This window comes from Crinia signifera, chromosome 12, assembly GCF_055691185.1.
Source record: "Crinia signifera chromosome 12, ASM5569118v1, whole genome shotgun sequence".
In the NCBI taxonomy this organism is placed as follows: Eukaryota; Metazoa; Chordata; class Amphibia; order Anura; family Myobatrachidae; genus Crinia; species Crinia signifera.
In genome coordinates this window covers 3,324,459-3,345,835 of record NC_139228.1, presented here as the reverse complement: position 1 = coordinate 3,345,835, position 21,377 = coordinate 3,324,459, and the positions used below count along the sequence as shown (strand labels likewise).

Here is a 21,377-nt window from a genome sequence, read left to right as displayed (position 1 = left end):
TATAGTAACATGGTGATAGTTCTCATTGTTATCAATTCACCTCAGTGCAAGAGATGGTATCCAGGAATACTGATAGAGGAATAATATAATTAGCATGGCAGGCAGTGTAGATAAATGTAAGGCTATGCACCTTGGGAGACATAACCATTGTACGACCTCTAAACCAAATGGGATAGATTTGGCCAAATCAGGATTAGAAGTCCAAATCATCAAAAAAACTGGGGTGCAGTGCTCGGTGTCATAGTGCGGCCACTAAGGCCAACAGGATACTAGCCTGTACAAACTATGGAAGATCATGTGATTGTACCACTCTATAAGCCACTGGTAAGACCTCATCTGGGCCCCACACTACAGAAAGGACACTATAGAGCTGGAAGCAAAGAGTGTAGTAAAAAGGTTGAAGTTGATGTGTATGTTATTCCAGGGTCACACCCCATAGGACAGATTGGGGTGCTCAGTACTTCGGCAGACTCTGTATGACAAGAATCACCCGCAGACAATCAGTATGAATACAAGTTTATTGACCATCAAAGCAAAAAATATTCTTTTTTTTCCAATTTTTTTTGTTGTTGTTGTGCATTTATCAGAACAAAACATGACTTGAATTTCATACATTATTAAGTCCGGTATTTACAGAACTATTATTTATATATATATACACACGAAAAAAGGTTTTTTTCCTCGCAATTGAATTTTTTACTTTCTTTACAAACCCAGAAGCTGCCGCTGGCTGCAGACCGGTTCATTTTGGCAATATTTGTTCCATTGATTGGTCCACATGTAAGTGATACCCAATCCCTGACACATAGGGCGGAAGGGACCTACAGAATGCATCAGATTTGATGCCGATCAGTAACTTGATTTTGTACTATAAGTCGGACATAGGCCGCAGGGGCCCCTCTGCTTGGTGGAGATTGCGCTAGAACATAAAACCAAAGCACAAAGCACATTTCCACACATAAAAAAATGAAGATTTAGGAGCATAAAAGAAGCAAATCCAATATAACTTTTGTATTTTTAAAAAACTTTTTGGAAAATAAAAATACAGCTGCGATCATCAAATTAAACTATATACAGGCGATCGGCTCATACAAAATATAAATAATATTTGTGTGTGTGTGTGAAGTATTTGGTTTCCCGTTAGTAGAAGCAGCTTTGCATGGTGTATCACACGAGGAGCAGGTTATCTGTCACACAGGGCCCCAAACATTAGCATAAAGGGCCCCTCTAAAAAGCCATTAAACAGAACAAGACTCTGCTCCGTATGGGGGCACCTTAGGCCCACACACAACCTGGGATTGAACAGGGTCGCTACACAAGAGTAATGACACGCGACCTGTCTGGTGTATCTGTACGAGGTCGGATCAGGCTGCCGTCTGCTGTGTGTGCCGCAGCTCGCTCCTGTGCCGCGCCTCCAAACAATAACTTAACAATGATTGCATTAAAATAAATAATCTAAAAAAACATGACACCCGGCTGGACAGAAGGATTGCACCCGCTTCCTGCGGAATACCAGCTCATGGATGTTGGCTGAGGATCTATTTTAGCTAAAGTCCCTTCATTTCGATAAAAAACTAAAATAATTGGAATTTGGTTAAAAAAAAATGAAATAAAATTGGAATAAACTATAATAATTTGTGCTTTGCAAACCTAAGAACGACCAAGGAGTATTTAAGCAATGCGGTCAATGAAAAGGCCACTGACGTCTGTGGTTCAGGAGATCGGCCATCTTTCCATGCTAACGTTGATACTTTGGTATAAGACCCGATGTCTTAAAGCGCAACTATCATGTAAAAATGACGTCAAGTCATAAGAAAGCTTTCTGCAATTCTATATGTACATTGTACACGTGAGATTCCGGGGGAAATATCTACATTTAGTACATTATGGCCTGCAATACTACTGTTTGGCCACAAGGTGGTGCCACTAATGCATATAATGAAGTTTGCACCGCAGGGTCATTTTACTGAAGCTTCAAAGTAAAAAGGTGACGTTGTCTATAGCAACCAGTTTCTAGATATAATTAAGAAGCTTTAGTAAATGTACCCCTACATCCCCAGCTACAATTTCCACCTTGCCCATTTCTAGGAGAAGACATGCTGGTACTTGTAGTACCACAGCAGCTAGAGAGCCAGCGATTTAGCAGAGACCTCCAGATTAGCTGTACTGCAGAGGCGGAACGCCAGACCTTTCTTATGACGCTGACCAGCGCCGTATTCACAAAGCCTGCATCGCCGCCATGTTACTATGAGCAGAGAGACCGAGACGCCGTATTCACCAATGTGTAACGTGATTCAGAACAGAAAGCTACCAGAAAATATCGGGGGGGGGGGGGGGTTTGGCTGCAGCCAATGAGAAAAGTTATACAAAAAGGAAATACAAAGGACACAGCGATGAAAGCGGTTGTATTGCCCCCTGGTGGGACCCTGCGGATAGTAGCCTGCTTGTGACGGGGCCAGTCCGTTCTCTTCAATGTTGGGCTACTCAATAGGTGGCCCTCCAGCGGCAGCTGAACTATACATCCCAGCATGCCCTGCCAGTTTTAGTATGGGGATACGGTCATTAGGTCTATACCAACTAGGGTCGACAAGCATTGGGTCGACACCACTAGGTCGACAGGCAACAAGGTCGACATGGGTTTAGGTCGACATGGGTCTAGGTCAACAAGTCATTAGGTCGACACAAGCATTATGTCGACATGGCCTAGGTCAACAGTCAAAATGTTGACATGGGGTTTTTCACAGTTTTTCGAGCCGACGTGCCGACAGGCGGTATTTCATGCCCTACCATCCACTAGGGCGCGGTGGGAGAATAAAATACCGAGCGCATCGAGGCACCGTGCCCGAAGCATCGCGAGCAAAGCGGTGCATTTCAGACTGTGTCCATGTCGACTGTGTTGACATTCGGGTAAAAAAACTGTGAAACCTCCCGACCTTTTGACTGTCGACCTTGCCCATGTCGACCTAATGTCCTGTCGACCTAGACCCATGTCGACCTTGACCCATCCGGATCCCTTTTGTTATTGGTCACACTAAGGGTGTGGGTTGTTAGGGCTACACCATCTAGGTCGACAAGCATTGGGTCGACACCACTAGGTTGACAAGCAGCAAGGTCGACATGGGTCTACCATATCGACCTAGATGGCGTAGCCCTAACAACCCACCTCGTAACAAAAGGGATCCGGATGGCTCACAGACAATGTCTAGGTAGACCGTCAATAGGTCGACACATGAAAATGTCTACATGAGTTTTTCAGGAATGGGAAGGGTAGTGTGTGTGAGGCACCTGGCCTGTAGCCACAGTCACTAATAGGAGATCCACGTGCTCAGGTGTCGACATGGTCACTGAAAAACATGAAAAACTCAGGTTGACATTTTTCCTGTGACGACCTTTTTGATGGTCAACTTTTGTCAATGTCAACCTATTGGCTGGTGAACTTTGGGTGTTGACCCTAATGTGACCACCAGGGGGCGACCAACCACTGCAGCACCCAACAATTAGTGTCAACACTTAATGCCAGCAGCAGGCAATTGGAGTGTATTGGCGCGATACTGCCGCTGGGTCTGCGTGATCTGTGCCCCCCCCCCAGCAGTGTATAACAGTCGCATGCAGCTATATCCCGCTATGGCAGTCCAGTGACTTGTATCTCACTGCTCCCTGGGGGTTACAGGGCAGCAGCTCGTCCATCTTGTGCTCGCAGCGGGGGTGGGGGGCAGGCCGTCCTCAGCTCTCTGACGAGCCCGTCTCCGCGTCTCTCAGGTCGTGTACGCTCTCGGCCTCCTCGGGAATGTCCTGCATCCTCGGGAACTCTGTGCAGGATAAAGGCAGGAGACGAGATTAAGGCACTGGAACGTCCCATTGTTGGGTCACGTCTATAACAGTACAGCGCTAGGTTGGAGGGGACACCCCAGTAATCTATGGCCCCCAGTACAGTTGGCGTATGACCGATGCTCACCCCTGGTGCTGGATGGTGAAGTTGGTGGACCCCCGCCCTCCTCTTCGGAGGATTCCGTGTCCGCAGTCTCCGGCAGTCTCTCCAGTTCAGTCAGGTCACTCATGTCGTCTTTCAGTTCAGTATCTTCCTGGAACGTGATGATGGGCACGGAGCTGTCAGTGACGGCGGCCGGGCGCCGCTCGTGGCTTATCTGTGGGAGGGGCAGAGAGAAGCCTTTATGTAGGACACAGGGAACCTACAGCAGTGACATAATGGGAAAGGGACAGTGGTCTATACCTGGGGAGGAGTGAAGGTCTGGTATAGAGCATCACCGGCCGGCAGGCTACGTCTCCTGGGATCTGGTCCCCGGGGGTTCCTGCTAATCTCTACCGCACCGTTGACCTGTTCCCTCTGCAGGAGAGCCACCTGCCTCTTTCCTTCCTCCAGCTCTCGTTCCAGCTTGCTCCTGACCTGCTCACTTTCCCTCAGCTTGGCCTCCAGCGTGCCGGACTCCTGCGCTCGCTCCTCGCACTGCCGGCGACAGCGGCGTAACTCCTCCTGTAGCAGGGTGTGCTGGCGCTGTAGCAGGGTCAGCTCCGTCCCACTCTTTTCTATACTCTTGGACAAGGGCTCTGCCACGGACAGGTCACGGGAGTTTGAGCGGCAGAGGCTCTCCTTCTTCTCGCTGCTCTCTGGGATCTGGAGACTCAGGAGACTGTCCTGCTGGGCAACCACGGCCTGTGGGGAACAGAACAGGAGTCACCGTTACCCAGGGGTGTTCCTTGTCCTACTTCAATGCAGCTGGTAATGCTGGTTAGCAGCAGGTCACCTACAAATACCGAGCTGGTTCTCCTCAGTGTAGGTGAGTACCACAATATGGAACCCCACTACAGACAAACAGAAATGTCCCCATTCATAAAGACACCAGCTGAATATACGCCCCCCCCCCCAATGCTGCATAACCTGGAACCTGATGTTTGTTTAGAACCCAGTGCCTCACTTTTACTGTCTATGTCATGATGATCTACAACTCAACACCTCGCCTACAGCATATGCAAGATGATGTAGAACAGGGGTTCCCAACTCTGGTCCTCAACTATCCCCAACAGTGCATGTTTTCCAAGTCTTATTCAGATACATTTTAAAAGACCCACAGGTGGAGCTAATTATTTCACTTGTGGTTCTGTGAGGAGACCTGGAAAACATGCAATGTTGGGGTTACTTGAGGATCGGGGTTTGGAACAACTGATCAAGAACCATTGTCTATATATACGTATGATCAAGAACCTACAGCCCAATTGCAGTAACAATAGAGTCCAGCGTCTCTCTCCTACTATACGTAACAATAGAGTCCAGCGTCTCTCTCTACTACGCTACGTAAAAATAGAGTCCAGTGTCACTCTACTACTAAGCTATGTAACAAGATTCCAGCCTCTCTACTACTCAACGTAACAATAGAGTCCAGCGTCTCTCTCCTACTACGCTACACAACAATAGAGTGCAGCGTCTCTCTACTATGCTACGTAATAATAGAGTCCAGCTTCTCTCTTCTACTACGGTACATAACAATAGAGTCCAGCGTCTCTCTCCTACTACGCTACGTAAAAATAGAGTCCAGCGTCTCTCTACTACTAAGCTATGTAACAAAAGAGTCCAGTGTCTTTCTTCTACTACGGTACATGAAAATAGAGTCCAGCGTCTCTCCCCTACTACGCTACGTAAAAATAGAGTCCAGTGTCTCTCTAGTACTAAGCTATGAAACAAAAGAGTCCAGCCTCTCTACTACTCAACGTAACAATAGAGTCCAGCGTCTCTCTCCTACTACGCTACACAACAATAGAGTCCAGCGTCTCTCTACTATGCTACGTAACAATAGAGTCCAGCTTCTCTCTTCTACTACGGTACATAACAATAGAGTCCAGCGTCTCTCTCCTACTACGCTACGTAAAAATAGAGTCCAGTGTCTCTCTACTACTAAGCTATGTAACATAAGAGTCCAGCGTCTCTACTACTCAACGTAACAATAGAGTCCAGCGTCTCTCTCCTACTAAGCTACACAACAATAGAGTCCAGTGTCTCTCTCCTACTACGCTACGTAACAATAGAGTCCATTGTCTTTCTCCTAATACGCTGCGTAACAATAGAGTCCAGCGTCTCTCTCCTACTCTACATAACAATAGAGTCCAGCGTCTCTACTATGCTACGTAACAATAGAGTCCATAGTTTCTCTACTATGCTACGTAACAATAGAGTCCAGTGTCTCTTATCTACTAAGGTACATGAAAATAGAGTCCAGCGTCTCTATTCTACGCCACGTAATAATAGAGTCCAGCATCTCTCTCCTCCGATGCTACGTAACAATAGAGTCCAGCGTCTCTCTCCTACTACGCTACGTTACAATAGAGTCCAGCGTCTCTCTACTACGCTACGTAACAATAGAGTCCAGTGTCTCTTCTACTCTATGTAACAATAGAGTCCAGCGTCTCTCTCCTACTCTATGTAACAATAGAGTCCAGCGTCTCTCTCCTACTCTATGTAACAATAGAGTCCAGCGTCTCTCTCCTACTCTACGTAACAATAGAGTCCAGCGTCTCTCTCCTACTCTACGTAACAATAGAGTCCAGCCTCTCTCTTCTCCGCTACGTAACAATAGAGTCCAGCGCCTCTCTTCTAGTACGCTACATAACAATAGAGTCCAGTGTCTCTCTCCTACTCTACGTAACAATAGAGTCCAGCATCTCTCTTATACGCTACATAACAATAGAGTCCAGCGTCTCTCTTCTACTACGGTACATGAAAATAGAGTCCAGCGTCTCTATTCTACGCTATGTAACAATAGAGTCCAGTGTCTCTCTCCTACTCTACATAACAATAGAGTCCAGCGTCTCTGTTCTACGTTACATAACAATAGAGTCCAGCATCTCTCTACTCTGCTACGTAACAATAGAGTCCATTGTCTTTCTCCTAATACGCTGCGTAACAATAGAGTCCAGTGTCTCTCTCCTACTCCACATAACAATAGAGTCCAGCGTCTCTACTACGCTACGTAACAATAGAGTCCATCGTTTCTCTACTATGCTACGCAACAATAGAGTCCAGTGTCTCTTTTCTACTACGGTACATGAAAATAGAGTCCAGCCTCTCTATTCTACGCTACGTAATAATAGAGTCCAGCATCTCTCTCCTCCGATGCTACGTAACAATAGAGTCCAGCGTCTCTCTCCTACTCTACGTAACAATGAAGTCCAGCGTCTCTCTCCTACTCTACGTAACAATAGAGTCCAGTGTCTCTCTCCTACTCTACGTAACAATAGAGTCCAGTGTCTCTCTCCTACTACGCTACATAACAATAGAGTCCAGTGTCTCTCTCCTAATCTACATAACAATAGAGTCCAGTGTTTCTACCACGCTACGTAACAATAGAGTCCAGCGTCTCTCCCCTACTCTACATAACAATAGAGTTCATCGTCTTTCTCCTAATACGCTACATAACAATAGAGTCCAGCGCCTCTCTTCTAGTACGCTACGTAACAATAGAGTCCAGCATCTCTCTCCTACTCTACGTAACAATGAAGTCCAGCGTCTCTCTCCTACTCTACGTAACAATAGAGTCCAGTGTCTCTCTCCTACTCTACATAACAATAGAGTCCAGCGTCTCTGTTCTACGTTACATAACAATACAGTCCAGCATCTCTCTACTACGCAACAATAGAGTCCATTGTCTTTCTCCTAATACGCTGCGTAACAATAGAGTCCAGTGTCTCTCTCCTACTCTACATAACAATAGAGTCCAGCGTCTCTACTACGCTACGTAACAATAGAGTCCATCATTTCTCTACTATGCTACGTAACAATAGAGTCCAGTGTCTCTTATCTACTACGGTACATGAAAATAGAGTCCAGCGTCTCTATTCTACGCTACGTAATAATAGAGTCCAGCATCTCTCTCCTCCGATGCTACGTAACAATAGAGTCCAGCGTCTCTCTCCTACTATGCTATTTAACAATGGAGTCCAGTGTCTCTCTCCTACTCTACATAACAATAGAGTCCAGTGTCTCTCTCCTACTCTACATAACAATAGAGTCCAGTGTCTCTCTCCTACTCTACATAACAATAGAGTACAGTGTCTCTCTCCTACTCTACATAACAATAGAGTCCATCGTCTTTCTCCTAATATGCTGCGTAACAATAGAGTCCCTCGTCTCTCTCTCCTCCGATGCTACGTAACAATAGAGTCCAGCATCTCTCTCCTACTCTACATAACAATGGAGTCCAGCATCTCTCTCCTACTCTACATAACAATAGAGTCCAGTGTCTCTCTCCTACTCTACATAACAATAGAGTCCAGTGTCTCTCTCCTACTACGCTACAGAACAATAGAGTCCAGTGTCTCTCTCCTAATCTACATAACAATAGAGTCCAGCGTCTCTCCCCTACTCTACGTAACAATAGAGTCCATCGTCTTTCTCCTAATACGCTGCGTAACAATAGAGTCCAGCGTCTCTATTCTACGCTACGTAACAATAGAGTCCAGCGTCTCTCTACTACGCTACGTAACAATAGAGTCCAGCGTCGCTTTCCAACTACGCTATCTAACAATAGAGTTCAGCGTCTCTCTCCTACTCTACGTAACAATAGAGTCCAGCGTCTCTCTCTCCTACTACGCTACATAACAATAGAGTCCAGTGTCTCTCTCCTACTCTATGTAACAATAGAGTCCAGCGTCTCTCTCCTACTCTACGTAACAATAGAGTCCAGCGCCTCTCTTCTACTACGGTACATGAAAATAGAGTCCAGTGTCTCTCTCCTACTCTACGTAACAATAGAGTCCAGCCTCTCTCTTCTCCGCTTTGTAACAATAGAGTCCAGCGCCTCTCTTCTAGCACGGTACATGAAAATAGAGTCCAGCGTCTCTATTCTACGCTACGTAACAATAGAGTCCAGCGTCTCTCTTCTACGCTACATAACAATAGAGTTCAGCATCTCTCTTCTACTCTACGTAACAATAGAGTCCAGCGTCTCTGTTCTACGTTACATAACAATAGAGTCCAGCATCTCTCTACTACGCTACGTAACAATAGAGTCCATTGTCTTTCTCCTAATACGCTGCATAACAATAGAGTCCAGTGTCTCTCTCCTACTCTACATAACAATAGAGTCCAGCGTCTCTCTCCTACTCTACATAACAATAGAGTCCAGCGTCTCTGTTCTACGTTACATAACAATAGAGTCCAGCATCTCTCTACTACGCTACGTAACAATAGAGTCCATTGTCTTTCTCCTAATATGCTGCGTAACAATAGAGTCCAGTGTCTCTCTCCTACTCTACATAACAATAGAGTCCAGCGTCTCTACTACGCTACGTAACAATAGAGTCCATCGTTTCTCTACTATGCTACGTAACAATAGAGTCCAGTGTCTCTTTTCTACTACGGTACATGAAAATAGAGTCCAGCGTCTCTATTCTACGCTACGTAATAATAGAGTCCAGCATCTCTCTCCTCCGATGCTACGTAACAATAGAGTCCAGCGTCTCTCTCCTACTCTACGTGTCCATCGTCTTTCTCCTAATACGCTGCGTAACAATAGAGTCCATCGTCTCTCTCCTACTCTACATAACAATAGAGTCCATCGTCTCTCTCCTACTCTACATAACAATGGAGTCCAGCGTCTCTCTCCTACTACGCTACATAACAATAGAGTCCAGTGTCTCTCTCCTACTCTACATAACAATAGAGTCCAGTGTCTCTCTCCTACTCTACATAACAATAGAGTACAGTGTCTCTCTCCTACTCTACATAACAATAGAGTCCAGTGTCTCTCTCCTACTCTACATAACAATAGAGTCCAGTGTCTCTCTCCTACTACGCTACATAACAATAGAGTCCAGTGTCTCTCTACTACGCTACGTAACAATAGAGTCCATTGTCTTTCTCCTACTCTACATAACAATAGAGTCCAGCGTCTCTCTCCTACTCTACATAACAATAGAGTCCAGCGTCTCTGTTCTACGTTACATAACAATAGAGTCCAGCATCTCTCTACTACGCTACGTAACAATAGAGTCCATTGTCTTTCTCCTAATATGCTGCGTAACAATAGAGTCCAGTGTCTCTCTCCTACTCTACATAACAATAGAGTCCAGCGTCTCTACTACGCTACGTAACAATAGAGTCCATCGTTTCTCTACTATGCTACGTAACAATAGAGTCCAGTGTCTCTTTTCTACTACGGTACATGAAAATAGAGTCCAGCGTCTCTATTCTACGCTACGTAATAATAGAGTCCAGCATCTCTCTCCTCCGATGCTACGTAACAATAGAGTCCAGCGTCTCTCTCCTACTCTACGTGTCCATCGTCTTTCTCCTAATACGCTGCGTAACAATAGAGTCCATCGTCTCTCTCCTACTCTACATAACAATAGAGTCCATCGTCTCTCTCCTACTCTACATAACAATGGAGTCCAGCGTCTCTCTCCTACTACGCTACATAACAATAGAGTCCAGTGTCTCTCTCCTACTCTACATAACAATAGAGTCCAGTGTCTCTCTCCTACTCTACATAACAATAGAGTACAGTGTCTCTCTCCTACTCTACATAACAATAGAGTCCAGTGTCTCTCTCCTACTCTACATAACAATAGAGTCCAGTGTCTCTCTCCTACTACGCTACATAACAATAGAGTCCAGTGTCTCTCTACTACGCTACGTAACAATAGAGTCCATTGTCTTTCTCCTACTCTACATAACAATAGAGTCCAGCGTCTCTCTCCTACTCTACATAACAATAGAGTCCAGCGTCTCTGTTCTACGTTACATAACAATAGAGTCCAGCATCTCTCTACTACGCTACGTAACAATAGAGTCCATTGTCTTTCTCCTAATACGCTGCGTAACAATAGAGTCCAGTGTCTCTCTCCTACTCTACATAACAATAGAGTCCAGCGTCTCTACTACGCTACGTAACAATAGAGTCCATCGTTTCTCTACTATGCTACGTAACAATAGAGTCCAGTGTCTCTTTTCTACTACGGTACATGAAAATAGAGTCCAGCGTCTCTATTCTACGCTACGTAATAATAGAGTCCAGCATCTCTCTCCTCCGATGCTACGTAACAATAGAGTCCAGCGTCTCTCTCCTACTATGCTATGTAACAATGGAGTCCAGCGTCTCTCTCCTACTCTACATAACAATAGAGTCCAGTGTCTCTCTCCTACTCTACATAACAATAGAGTCCAGTGTCTCTCTCCTACTACGCTACATAACAATAGAGTCCAGTGGCTCTCTCCTACTCTACATAACAATAGAGTCCAGTGTCTCTCTCCTACTCTACATAACAATAGAGTACAGTGTCTCTCTCCTACTCTGCGTAACAATAGAGTACAGTGTCTCTCTCCTACTCTGCGTAACAATAGAGTCCAGTGTCTCTCTCCTACTACGCTACATAACAATTGAGTCCAGTGTCTCTCTCCTAATCGACATAACAATAGAGTCCAGGGTCTCTCTCCTACTCTACGTAACAATAGAGTCCATTGTCTCTCTCCTACTACGCTACATAACAATAGAGTCCAGTGTCTCTCTCCTAATCGACATAACAATAGAGTCCAGGGTCTCTCTCCTACTCTACGTAACAATAGAGTCCAGTGTCTCTACTACGCTACGTAACAATAGAGTCCAGCATCTCTCCCCTACTCTACGTAACAATAGAGTCCATCGTCTTTCTCCTAATACGCTGCGTAACAATAGAGTCCATCGTCTTTCTCCTAATACGCTGCGTAACAATAGAGTCCATCGTCTCTCTCCTCCGATGCTACGTAACAATAGAGTCCAGCATCTCTCTCCTCCGATGCTACGTAACAATAGAGTCCAGCGTCTCTCTCCTACTCTACATAACAATAGAGTCCAGCGTCTTTCTCCTAATACGCTGCGTAACAATAGTCCAGCGTCTCTATTCTACGCTACGTAACAATAGAGTCCAGCGTCTCTCTACTACGCTACGTAACAATTGAGTCAAGCATCTCCTACTACGCTACGTAACAATAGAGTCCATCGTCTCTCTACACCGCTACGTAACAATAGAGTCCAGTGTCTCTCTTCTACTACGCTACGTAACAATAGAGTTCAGCGTCTCTCTCCTACGATGCTACGTAACAATAGAGTTCAGTGTCTCTCTCCTACTCTACCTAACAATAGAGTCCAGCGTCTCTCTCTCCTACTACGCTACATAATAATAGAGTCCAGTGTCTCTCTCCTACTCTATGTAACAATAGAGTCCAGCGTCTCTCTCCTACTCTACGTAACAATAGAGTCCAGCCTCTCTCTTCTCCGCTATGTAACAATAGAGTCCAGCGCCTCTCTTCTAGTACGCTACATAACAATAGAGTCCAGCGTCTCTCTCCTACTCTACGTACTAGAAGAGAGTCCAGCGTCTCTCTTCTACTACGCTACATAACAATAGAGTCAGCGTCTCTGTTCTAGTACGCTACATAACAATAGAGTCCATTTACTCTCTCCTACTCTACATAACAATAGAGTCCAGTGTCTCTCTTCTAGTATGCTACATAACAATAGAGTCCATTAACGCTCTCCTACTCTACATAACAATAGAGTCCATTTACTCTCTCCTACGTTACGTAATAATAAAGTCCAGCGTCTCTCTTCTACTACGCTACATAACAATAGAGTCAGCGTCTCTGTTCTAGTACGCTACATAACAATAGAGTCCATTTACTCTCTCCTACTCTACATAACAATAGAGTCCAGTGTCTCTGTTCTAGTACGCTACATAACAATAGAGTCCATTTACTCTCTCCTACTCTACATAACAATAGAGTCCAGTGTCTCTCTTCTACGTTACGTAACAATAGAGTCCAGTGTCTCTTTTCTACTACGGTACATGAAAATAGAGTCCAGCGTCTCTATTCTACGCTACGTAATAATAGAGTCCAGCATCTCTCTCCTCCGATGCTACGTAACAATAGAGTCCAGCGTCTCTCTCCTACTCTACGTAACAATAGAGTCCATCGTCTTTCTCCTAATACGCTGCGTAACAATAGAGTCCATCGTCTCTCTCCTACTCTACATAACAATAGAGTCCATCGTCTCTCTCCTACTCTACATAACAATGGAGTCCAGCGTCTCTCTCCTACTACGCTACATAACAATAGAGTCCAGTGTCTCTCTCCTACTCTACATAACAATAGAGTCCAGTGTCTCTCTCCTACTCTACATAACAATAGAGTCCAGTGTCTCTCTCCTACTCTACATAACAATAGAGTACAGTGTCTCTCTCCTACTCTACATAACAATAGAGTCCAGTGTCTCTCTCCTACTCTACATAACAATAGAGTCCAGTGTCTCTCTCCTACTACGCTACATAACAATAGAGTCCAGTGTCTCTCTACTACGCTACGTAACAATAGAGTCCATTGTCTTTCTCCTACTCTACATAACAATAGAGTCCAGCGTCTCTCTCCTACTCTACATAACAATAGAGTCCAGCGTCTCTGTTCTACGTTACATAACAATAGAGTCCAGCATCTCTCTACTACGCTACGTAACAATAGAGTCCATTGTCTTTCTCCTAATACGCTGCGTAACAATAGAGTCCAGTGTCTCTCTCCTACTCTACATAACAATAGAGTCCAGCGTCTCTACTACGCTACGTAACAATAGAGTCCATCGTTTCTCTACTATGCTACGTAACAATAGAGTCCAGTGTCTCTTTTCTACTACGGTACATGAAAATAGAGTCCAGCGTCTCTATTCTACGCTACGTAATAATAGAGTCCAGCATCTCTCTCCTCCGATGCTACGTAACAATAGAGTCCAGCGTCTCTCTCCTACTATGCTATGTAACAATGGAGTCCAGCGTCTCTCTCCTACTCTACATAACAATAGAGTCCAGTGTCTCTCTCCTACTCTACATAACAATAGAGTCCAGTGTCTCTCTCCTACTACGCTACATAACAATAGAGTCCAGTGTCTCTCTCCTACTCTACATAACAATAGAGTCCAGTGTCTCTCTCCTACTCTACATAACAATAGAGTACAGTGTCTCTCTCCTACTCTGCGTAACAATAGAGTACAGTGTCTCTCTCCTACTCTGCGTAACAATAGAGTCCAGTGTCTCTCTCCTACTACGCTACATAACAATAGAGTCCAGTGTCTCTCTCCTAATCGACATAACAATAGAGTCCAGGGTCTCTCTCCTACTCTACGTAACAATAGAGTCCATTGTCTTTCTCCTACTACGCTACATAACAATAGAGTCCAGTGTCTCTCTCCTAATCGACATAACAATAGAGTCCAGGGTCTCTCTCCTACTCTACGTAACAATAGAGTCCAGTGTCTCTACTACGCTACGTAACAATAGAGTCCAGCGTCTCTCCCCTACTCTACGTAACAATAGAGTCCATCGTCTTTCTCCTAATACGCTGCGTAACAATAGAGTCCATCGTCTCTCTCCTCCGATGCTACGTAACAATAGAGTCCAGCATCTCTCTCCTCCGATGCTACGTAACAATAGAGTCCAGCGTCTCTCTCCTACTCTACGTAACAATAGAGTCCAGCGTCTTTCTCCTAATACGCTGCGTAACAATAGTCCAGCGTCTCTATTCTACGCTACGTAACAATAGAGTCCAGCGTCTCTCTACTACGCTACGTAACAATTGAGTCAAGCATCTCCTACTACGCTACGTAACAATAGAGTCCATCGTCTCTCTACACCGCTACGTAACAATAGAGTCCAGTGTCTCTCTTCTACTACGCTACGTAACAATAGAGTTCAGCGTCTCTCTCCTACGATGCTACATAACAATAGAGTTCAGTGTCTCTCTCCTACTCTACCTAACAATAGAGTCCAGCGTCTCTCTCTCCTACTACGCTACATAATAATAGAGTCCAGTGTCTCTCTCCTACTCTATGTAACAATAGAGTCCAGCGTCTCTCTCCTACTCTACGTAACAATAGAGTCCAGCCTCTCTCTTCTCCGCTATGTAACAATAGAGTCCAGCGCCTCTCTTCTAGTACGCTACATAACAATAGAGTCCAGCGTCTCTCTCCTACTCTACGTACTAGAAGAGAGTCCAGCGTCTCTCTTCTACTACGCTACATAACAATAGAGTCAGCGTCTCTGTTCTAGTACGCTACATAACAATAGAGTCCATTTACTCTCTCCTACTCTACATAACAATAGAGTCCAGTGTCTCTCTTCTAGTATGCTACATAACAATAGAGTCCATTAACGCTCTCCTACTCTACATAACAATAGAGTCCATTTACTCTCTCCTACGTTACGTAATAATAAAGTCCAGCGTCTCTCTTCTACTACGCTACATAACAATAGAGTCAGCGTCTCTGTTCTAGTACGCTACATAACAATAGAGTCCATTTACGCTCTCCTACTCTACGTAACAATAGTGTCCAGTGTCTCTCTTCTAGTACGCTACATAACAATAGAGTCCATTTACTCTCTCCTACTCTACATAACAATAGAGTCCAGTGTCTCTGTTCTAGTACGCTACATAACAATAGAGTCCATTTACTCTCTCCTACTCTACGTAACAATAGAGTCCATCGTCTTTCTCCTAATACGCTGCGTAACAATAGAGTCCATCGTCTCTCTCCTCCGATGCTACGTAACAATAGAGTCCAGCATCTCTCTCCTCCGATGCTACGTAACAATAGAGTCCAGCGTCTCTCTCCTAATACGCTGCGTAACAATAGTCCAGCGTCTCTATTCTACGCTACGTAACAATAGAGTCCAGCGTCTCTCTACTACGCTACGTAACAATTGAGTCAAGCATCTCCTACTACGCTACGTAACAATAGAGTCCATCGTCTCTCTACACCGCTACGTAACAATAGAGTCCAGTGTCTCTCTTCTACTACGCTACGTAACAATAGAGTTCAGCGTCTCTCTCCTACGATGCTACGTAACAATAGAGTTCAGTGTCTCTCTCCTACTCTACCTAACAATAGAGTCTAGCGTCTCTCTCTCCTAGTACGCTACATAATAATAGAGTCCAGTGTCTCTCTCCTACTCTATGTAACAATAGAGTCCAGCGTCTCTCTCCTACTCTACGTAACAATAGAGTCCAGCCTCTCTCTTCTCCGCTATGTAACAATAGAGTCCAGCGCCTCTCTTCTAGTACGCTACATAACAATAGAGTCCAGCGTCTCTCTCCTACTCTACGTACTAGAAGAGAGTCCAGCGTCTCTCTTCTACTACGCTACATAACAATAGAGTCAGCGTCTCTGTTCTAGTACGCTACATAACAATAGAGTCCATTTACTCTCTCCTACTCTACATAACAATAGAGTCCAGTGTCTCTCTTCTAGTATGCTACATAACAATAGAGTCCATTAACGCTCTCCTACTCTACATAACAATAGAGTCCATTTACTCTCTCCTACGTTACGTAATAATAAAGTCCAGCGTCTCTCTTCTACTACGCTACATAACAATAGAGTCAGCGTCTCTGTTCTAGTACGCTACATAACAATAGAGTCCATTTACGCTCTCCTACTCTACATAACAATAGAGTCCAGTGTCTCTCTTCTACGTTACGTAACAATAAAGTCCAGCGTCTCTCTCCTCTAGAGCCTATGATGATCTAGAAGTGCACTCACCTGCAGCCCATGTAATAAGCTGTATATACTAGAAATTCTCTGTAGGGCCTCCTGAAATACAGAGACAGCAGTGTCAGCAATGATGCAGCAAAAGCACAACAATAAAATACCACAAAGCGTTTGATCTTTATGTGTAATGACTTAAAGGGGAAAAACTGCGGCTTCCACATTGAGGGTTTGCGGAAACCCGCCAGTCACCTTAAGGCGCAGGGAAAGGCGAAGGGGAAGATGGAGGTATAGCAGGAGGAGGCGCAGGAACTGGGGAAGGAAGAGCCATTTACCAATACAGATTTTGAGAAATAATAGAATGCAATATAACATATATACTACTAACTATATATACACAAGTGACAGTGTGCATAAGAATTGTATATCCCGCTAACATCGCGTGGCCTCAGACTTAGTCCAGGAAATATATAACATAAATACTAATAGATGAAACATTCGGCAGATAACTGGCGTATACCAGCACACCGGGATATAAATGTAGGGGCGCTGGATAACACACGCTGTGTCTAGGTGACAGTCACTGGGTCAGTGGTGACCATACAGTACATGAAAAGAACCAACATAAAATGAGTGACATGAGTTTATGGGTTTTGTGGTGTCACCCAAGCACGTGGCTCTCCCATTAGTGTACCCTGGCATGGCTCAGCCTATTGCTTGTGCCTAGTGATTGTCTACGAGCCACCCATAGAACATGAGAGGCTCGGCTAAATCACGGCAGGCTCATACCTCATGTGGCCCTTTATTCTGCAGCTGGTTCCCATTCCGGTCCTATAGGAGCAGACAATAAGGGACTTACGTTCTCGTTCTGAGACCCCCCCAAGTCTGGTAGATGGTAGAACATAGAAGGCCTGGTACATGCTCTACACAATGTTAGTACATGGCATAAAAGTGTCCAGAATACAGTCTGATACACATCTATAGGATTGCTGAGGTGTGACATCACATGGCGGCTCATCTCCGGTGGAATCGCTGCAATGACGAAGCTCATGGTTACCAAGCAGAACTATCATTATCTCCGTGAGAGGCCTCTATCCAGCCACCGGGACCATCTCAGAGCTGCCGTCTACAGGCATCCACCAAGAACCATGAGCTGAAGTGACCAGCTCATATCCAGCTCTACTGCAAATAAACGGAAATCCAGCACTATTCAGATTATGTATTAACATTGTGAATAGCATTTCCGGTGCCTTATTTGGTAACCTATGAAATCGGGGAGGTTTTGCATCACCCCGTATTTGACTTCTAAATAGAGAATTAAGATACATGAATGTTGGGGAGATTGGGACATCCTGGTCTCACCTTTTGACTCGGATCATCATCCTTGCTGGAGTCTAGGGATCCATTGACACTGCCAGAGTCGCAGTCTATGGGAAGACAAGAGACAGCTATTCAGCAGTAGACCCCACAAGTCCTACAAATAGCACCCGAGAGGGGATGGAGATCAGAGGAGAACCAGACATGTGAGAATTACACTGGTGGATACTCACGTGTGGGATGAGTATGGTGCTGGTCCAGTTTTATCAGAGGTTGCTCGGATCCTATAGCAAGAACCGCATCTTTTAGGGCTTCCACTAAGAGACACAAAACAAACATACCGTTAGACTGGATGCCTTACCATAGAGTTATACCAACGTACATGTGTATCTGGATACCATCTACTATAAATGATCTGCGTTTTTCATCTGGTGGAAAACTGGGTGAAGTGTACCTAGACTCAACTCTGCTTCTGAAAGACATTGCTGCCTTACCATACCTGGCCAGCAGGTGGCACTGTGCACACAACCTATTCACCGGACTCCTCTATAGCAGCCTTGGACATCCAGAAGGACACCACCTGCTATATGGCCAAGGTTTGCCCACGATTCCACGTGCCTCACCTTCTCTGATGGCCTCATTGATGAGCTTCTCGCCCCGATAGCTGTCCGTGGACTCTGTTCGGAAGAGCTTGCGAGTGTTTCCCGTCACTGCGATGTCTCCCCCGGTCTGCAGCTGAAGCACCTTGGTGAAGAGTGTCACCTTCTCTTCCAAGATCTCAGCCACTTCTCTGTCTCGTTGTTGTATAACCTCTGTGAGAGACCATTAAACACAATGTAAGGATTCCCCTACTGGCATTGAGCAGCTAACACCGGCTCTAACACATGCTTATCAGAGTGGCAATTACACAGAATTCTGGCATAGGTTTGTAGCTACTGGAAAGGTCAAAGTCAAGAGAATGTACATGACTTGCGAAGATGGAAGTCCTAACACTTACCTTTTAATTTCCTTAGCTTGGCCCCCACTTCAGTCTCTATCAACGGGAATTCCTCTCGTTTGGGACATCTGAAATGTAAACAAGTGTGAGGTGACAGACCCACAGGCAGGTGATAATCCTCATATAAAGGTCAGAGCTTCTCCATGTGCCCCCATCGCTCACAGGAAGACATTCATATATACTGTAGCATGGTCCATAAAACAGCTGCCTTCATGAGATGAGAGACACACTTAATGAGAAGTTCTGGGAAGACCAATGTTCCCCCATGATACTTACACCCGTACAGACTGTGAAATAATCTTCATCCATGTGTTCCGCTCTTCCCGAGAGGCGGCATGGACCTCATACATCTCAGGGGGCTTGGCGCTTATTAAGAACATTCCTTTCTCCTGGTTGGCGATATCTCGCACAATGAGGTTTTGCAAGGAGATCACAGCTGACTTGTCCTAAGGTGGAGAAAGAGCACAGGAGCAATGTGACTGGAGTTGCAGAGTGATGGGACTCCACACAGCAGGCTCTGCCCACCAGAACGCCTAATGCCAGGTATGCACAGGTCTACACAGAGTCCCCTAACCATCTAAGAGAATACCCACCAGAACGCCTAATGCCAGGTATGCACAGGTCTACACAGAGTCCCCTAACCATCTAAGAGAATACTCATCCTCAGAGCTCTTACCAGGTTTGGGAAGCAATATTTTTGGTCCTTTTCTTGGAGCAGAACGAGAACGTCCGTCATTAGCAGCATGATCACATCTACAAGAGACAACAGCTGATCACCCACAGACCTTCCAACCATAAACCCGTTATCGGGAAAGGGATATTCAGACATCAGTTAAATACGTTTCTCCAAGTCTTTTATGGAACACCGGAACCATGCGTGCAGGGACATGGGCACTTCAAGAAAATGTTATGGAGTTTGTAAACCCTCCCCCTCTATATCAGCTAGCTGGGGGCAAGCCAGCTATTTTAGAACCGAGTCCCAGCATATTAAAGAGTGGGAGATAATAAATGGGGAGACCAAAAGGCAACACAGGAGTCATCATTCCTTATGAGTCAAATGAGGACTAAAACCAGAACAAATTGTATCTGTTAATATTTCTAATATGACCTGAGTGGTACCTTTAAATCGTCCAGCAGCGGTCTTCCACAAGAGGGAACCTTCATGGATTAGCTTCCGTCGCAGCAACTCTTCCTTGCTGAAGCAGTCTCCCTGCACACTGGCAGTGGATTTGCTGTCCACCCGATGGTAGATCTCCTGCAGGCGTAGGTTCTTCTCATAGTTATAGACTTCCTGGTCGATGGTCGAGATGAGGTCCTTTACAAGGGTAAGCGAGGCAGCCAGGTCTTGATACTCCTCCTCGTCACCTGCAGAATGAGAGACTTTTGAGTAAAGTGAAGGTGGATTTGGTTTCTACTCAATGTGGTCCCATGTAATGACTGTGAAGACTGGACACATACATACTGTCCCAGTGATGTCCACATAGAAGGTACGGTAGATATGGATTTCAGGAGAAGATTACAAGTGTCGGCTAATTCTGGACATGCATCCTACCTTTAGAGTTCTGCAGTATCCTGTCGATGAGGACTGGGTACTTTGTAATCCTCTGGGTGACCAGGAGAATACACTCTGGTACGCCATGCCTCCGGAGCAGCTGAGAGCGAGTCATTTTCTGTACAACAAGGAAAGAACGTCAACATTAGAACACGTAGAAGGACAGTCCATCTATCCCATCACCTCCTATTGTTAGTTGTGCCACCTCATGACCACTTATGGTCTTGTATGTTCTTAGAAGAAAACTCACTCGTATCAACTGCTGGAACTTCTTGTCTCGTGAGAACAGCTCCTTGTAGAGTTTCACTGCCTTCTGGTGCTGGCTACAGAACTCTGTGTAGGCTTTCTTCATGTGATCTGCGTTGGTTCCTGAAAACTGCAGAGCAACAGAGTAAATTACAGACCAATAAGGCAAATTGTGGCTCTATACATTGTATGGTATACATTCAGCAATCAATTTATTGTGGAGTTTAGATATAACATTGCCCAAACCACAAGCTTTCAGTCGAGATTCTAGTGTGAGGACAACACAATACTGCTGTCTCCTGGAGAGAATTCCCGAAGAATATATGACCCAATACAAATGTTCTAGATACCACAAAATTGGGCGCATATCGAACCTAGAAGTCAAGTAGGTCGAAGTTCTTATGATTTCTAGGTGACAGCAAAGTGCTGCATGGTTCTATCCCAGGTGAGAATAGACACCTCTTAAACAGCTGGCCCAGGACACAATGAGTAGGTACCTGGTTGATGAGGATATCCCCCAGCTTATTAATGACAAAGTTCTTGTTGCTATCGCCAGCCAGCGAGTCCTTGCGCCTCTCCAGGAGCTGGATGAGGAAGCGGATGTGGATGTCACTGAGCTCATCCACGCACGGGAACATCTTCTGGACCAGAGCAGGGTCCATCTGCAGGTCCTCGATCATACCCTTCCGGAACATATTCGTCATGATTTTCAGTGTACGAACGTGGTGGACCTCGGTCTGGATAAGCTCTG

General features: G+C 45.2%; 1 protein-coding gene across 6 annotated transcripts in view; it reads right to left on the bottom strand.

Annotated features, from left to right (window-relative positions):
• Positions 1-2,337: 2,337 nt before the first annotated feature.
• Positions 2,338-21,377, bottom strand: part of ARHGEF2 (Rho/Rac guanine nucleotide exchange factor 2) — a 151,455-nt gene continuing 132,415 nt past the window's right edge. For 4 of the 6 annotated variants that reach the window (XM_083166675.1, XM_083166678.1, XM_083166677.1 and 1 more), the window contains 15 exons: positions 21,124-21,374; positions 20,631-20,756; positions 20,381-20,498; positions 19,948-20,193; positions 19,505-19,581; positions 19,105-19,274; positions 18,829-18,896; positions 18,455-18,643; positions 18,065-18,148; positions 17,877-17,941; positions 17,304-17,345; positions 16,569-16,619; positions 4,232-4,672; positions 3,956-4,145; positions 2,338-3,809 (listed from right to left, as the gene is read on the bottom strand). In XM_083166675.1, the coding sequence (XP_083022801.1) occupies positions 3,724-3,809; positions 3,956-4,145; positions 4,232-4,672; positions 16,569-16,619; positions 17,304-17,345; positions 17,877-17,941; positions 18,065-18,148; positions 18,455-18,643; positions 18,829-18,896; positions 19,105-19,274; positions 19,505-19,581; positions 19,948-20,193; positions 20,381-20,498; positions 20,631-20,756; positions 21,124-21,374 (2,204 nt within the window). In that variant the 3' untranslated portion in view covers positions 2,338-3,723. The remainder of the gene's footprint in view (positions 3,810-3,955; positions 4,146-4,231; positions 4,673-16,568; positions 16,620-17,303; positions 17,346-17,876; positions 17,942-18,064; positions 18,149-18,454; positions 18,644-18,828; positions 18,897-19,104; positions 19,275-19,504; positions 19,582-19,947; positions 20,194-20,380; positions 20,499-20,630; positions 20,757-21,123; positions 21,375-21,377) is intronic. The other 2 variants (XR_014466243.1, XM_083166676.1) reach the window with 2 other exon arrangements.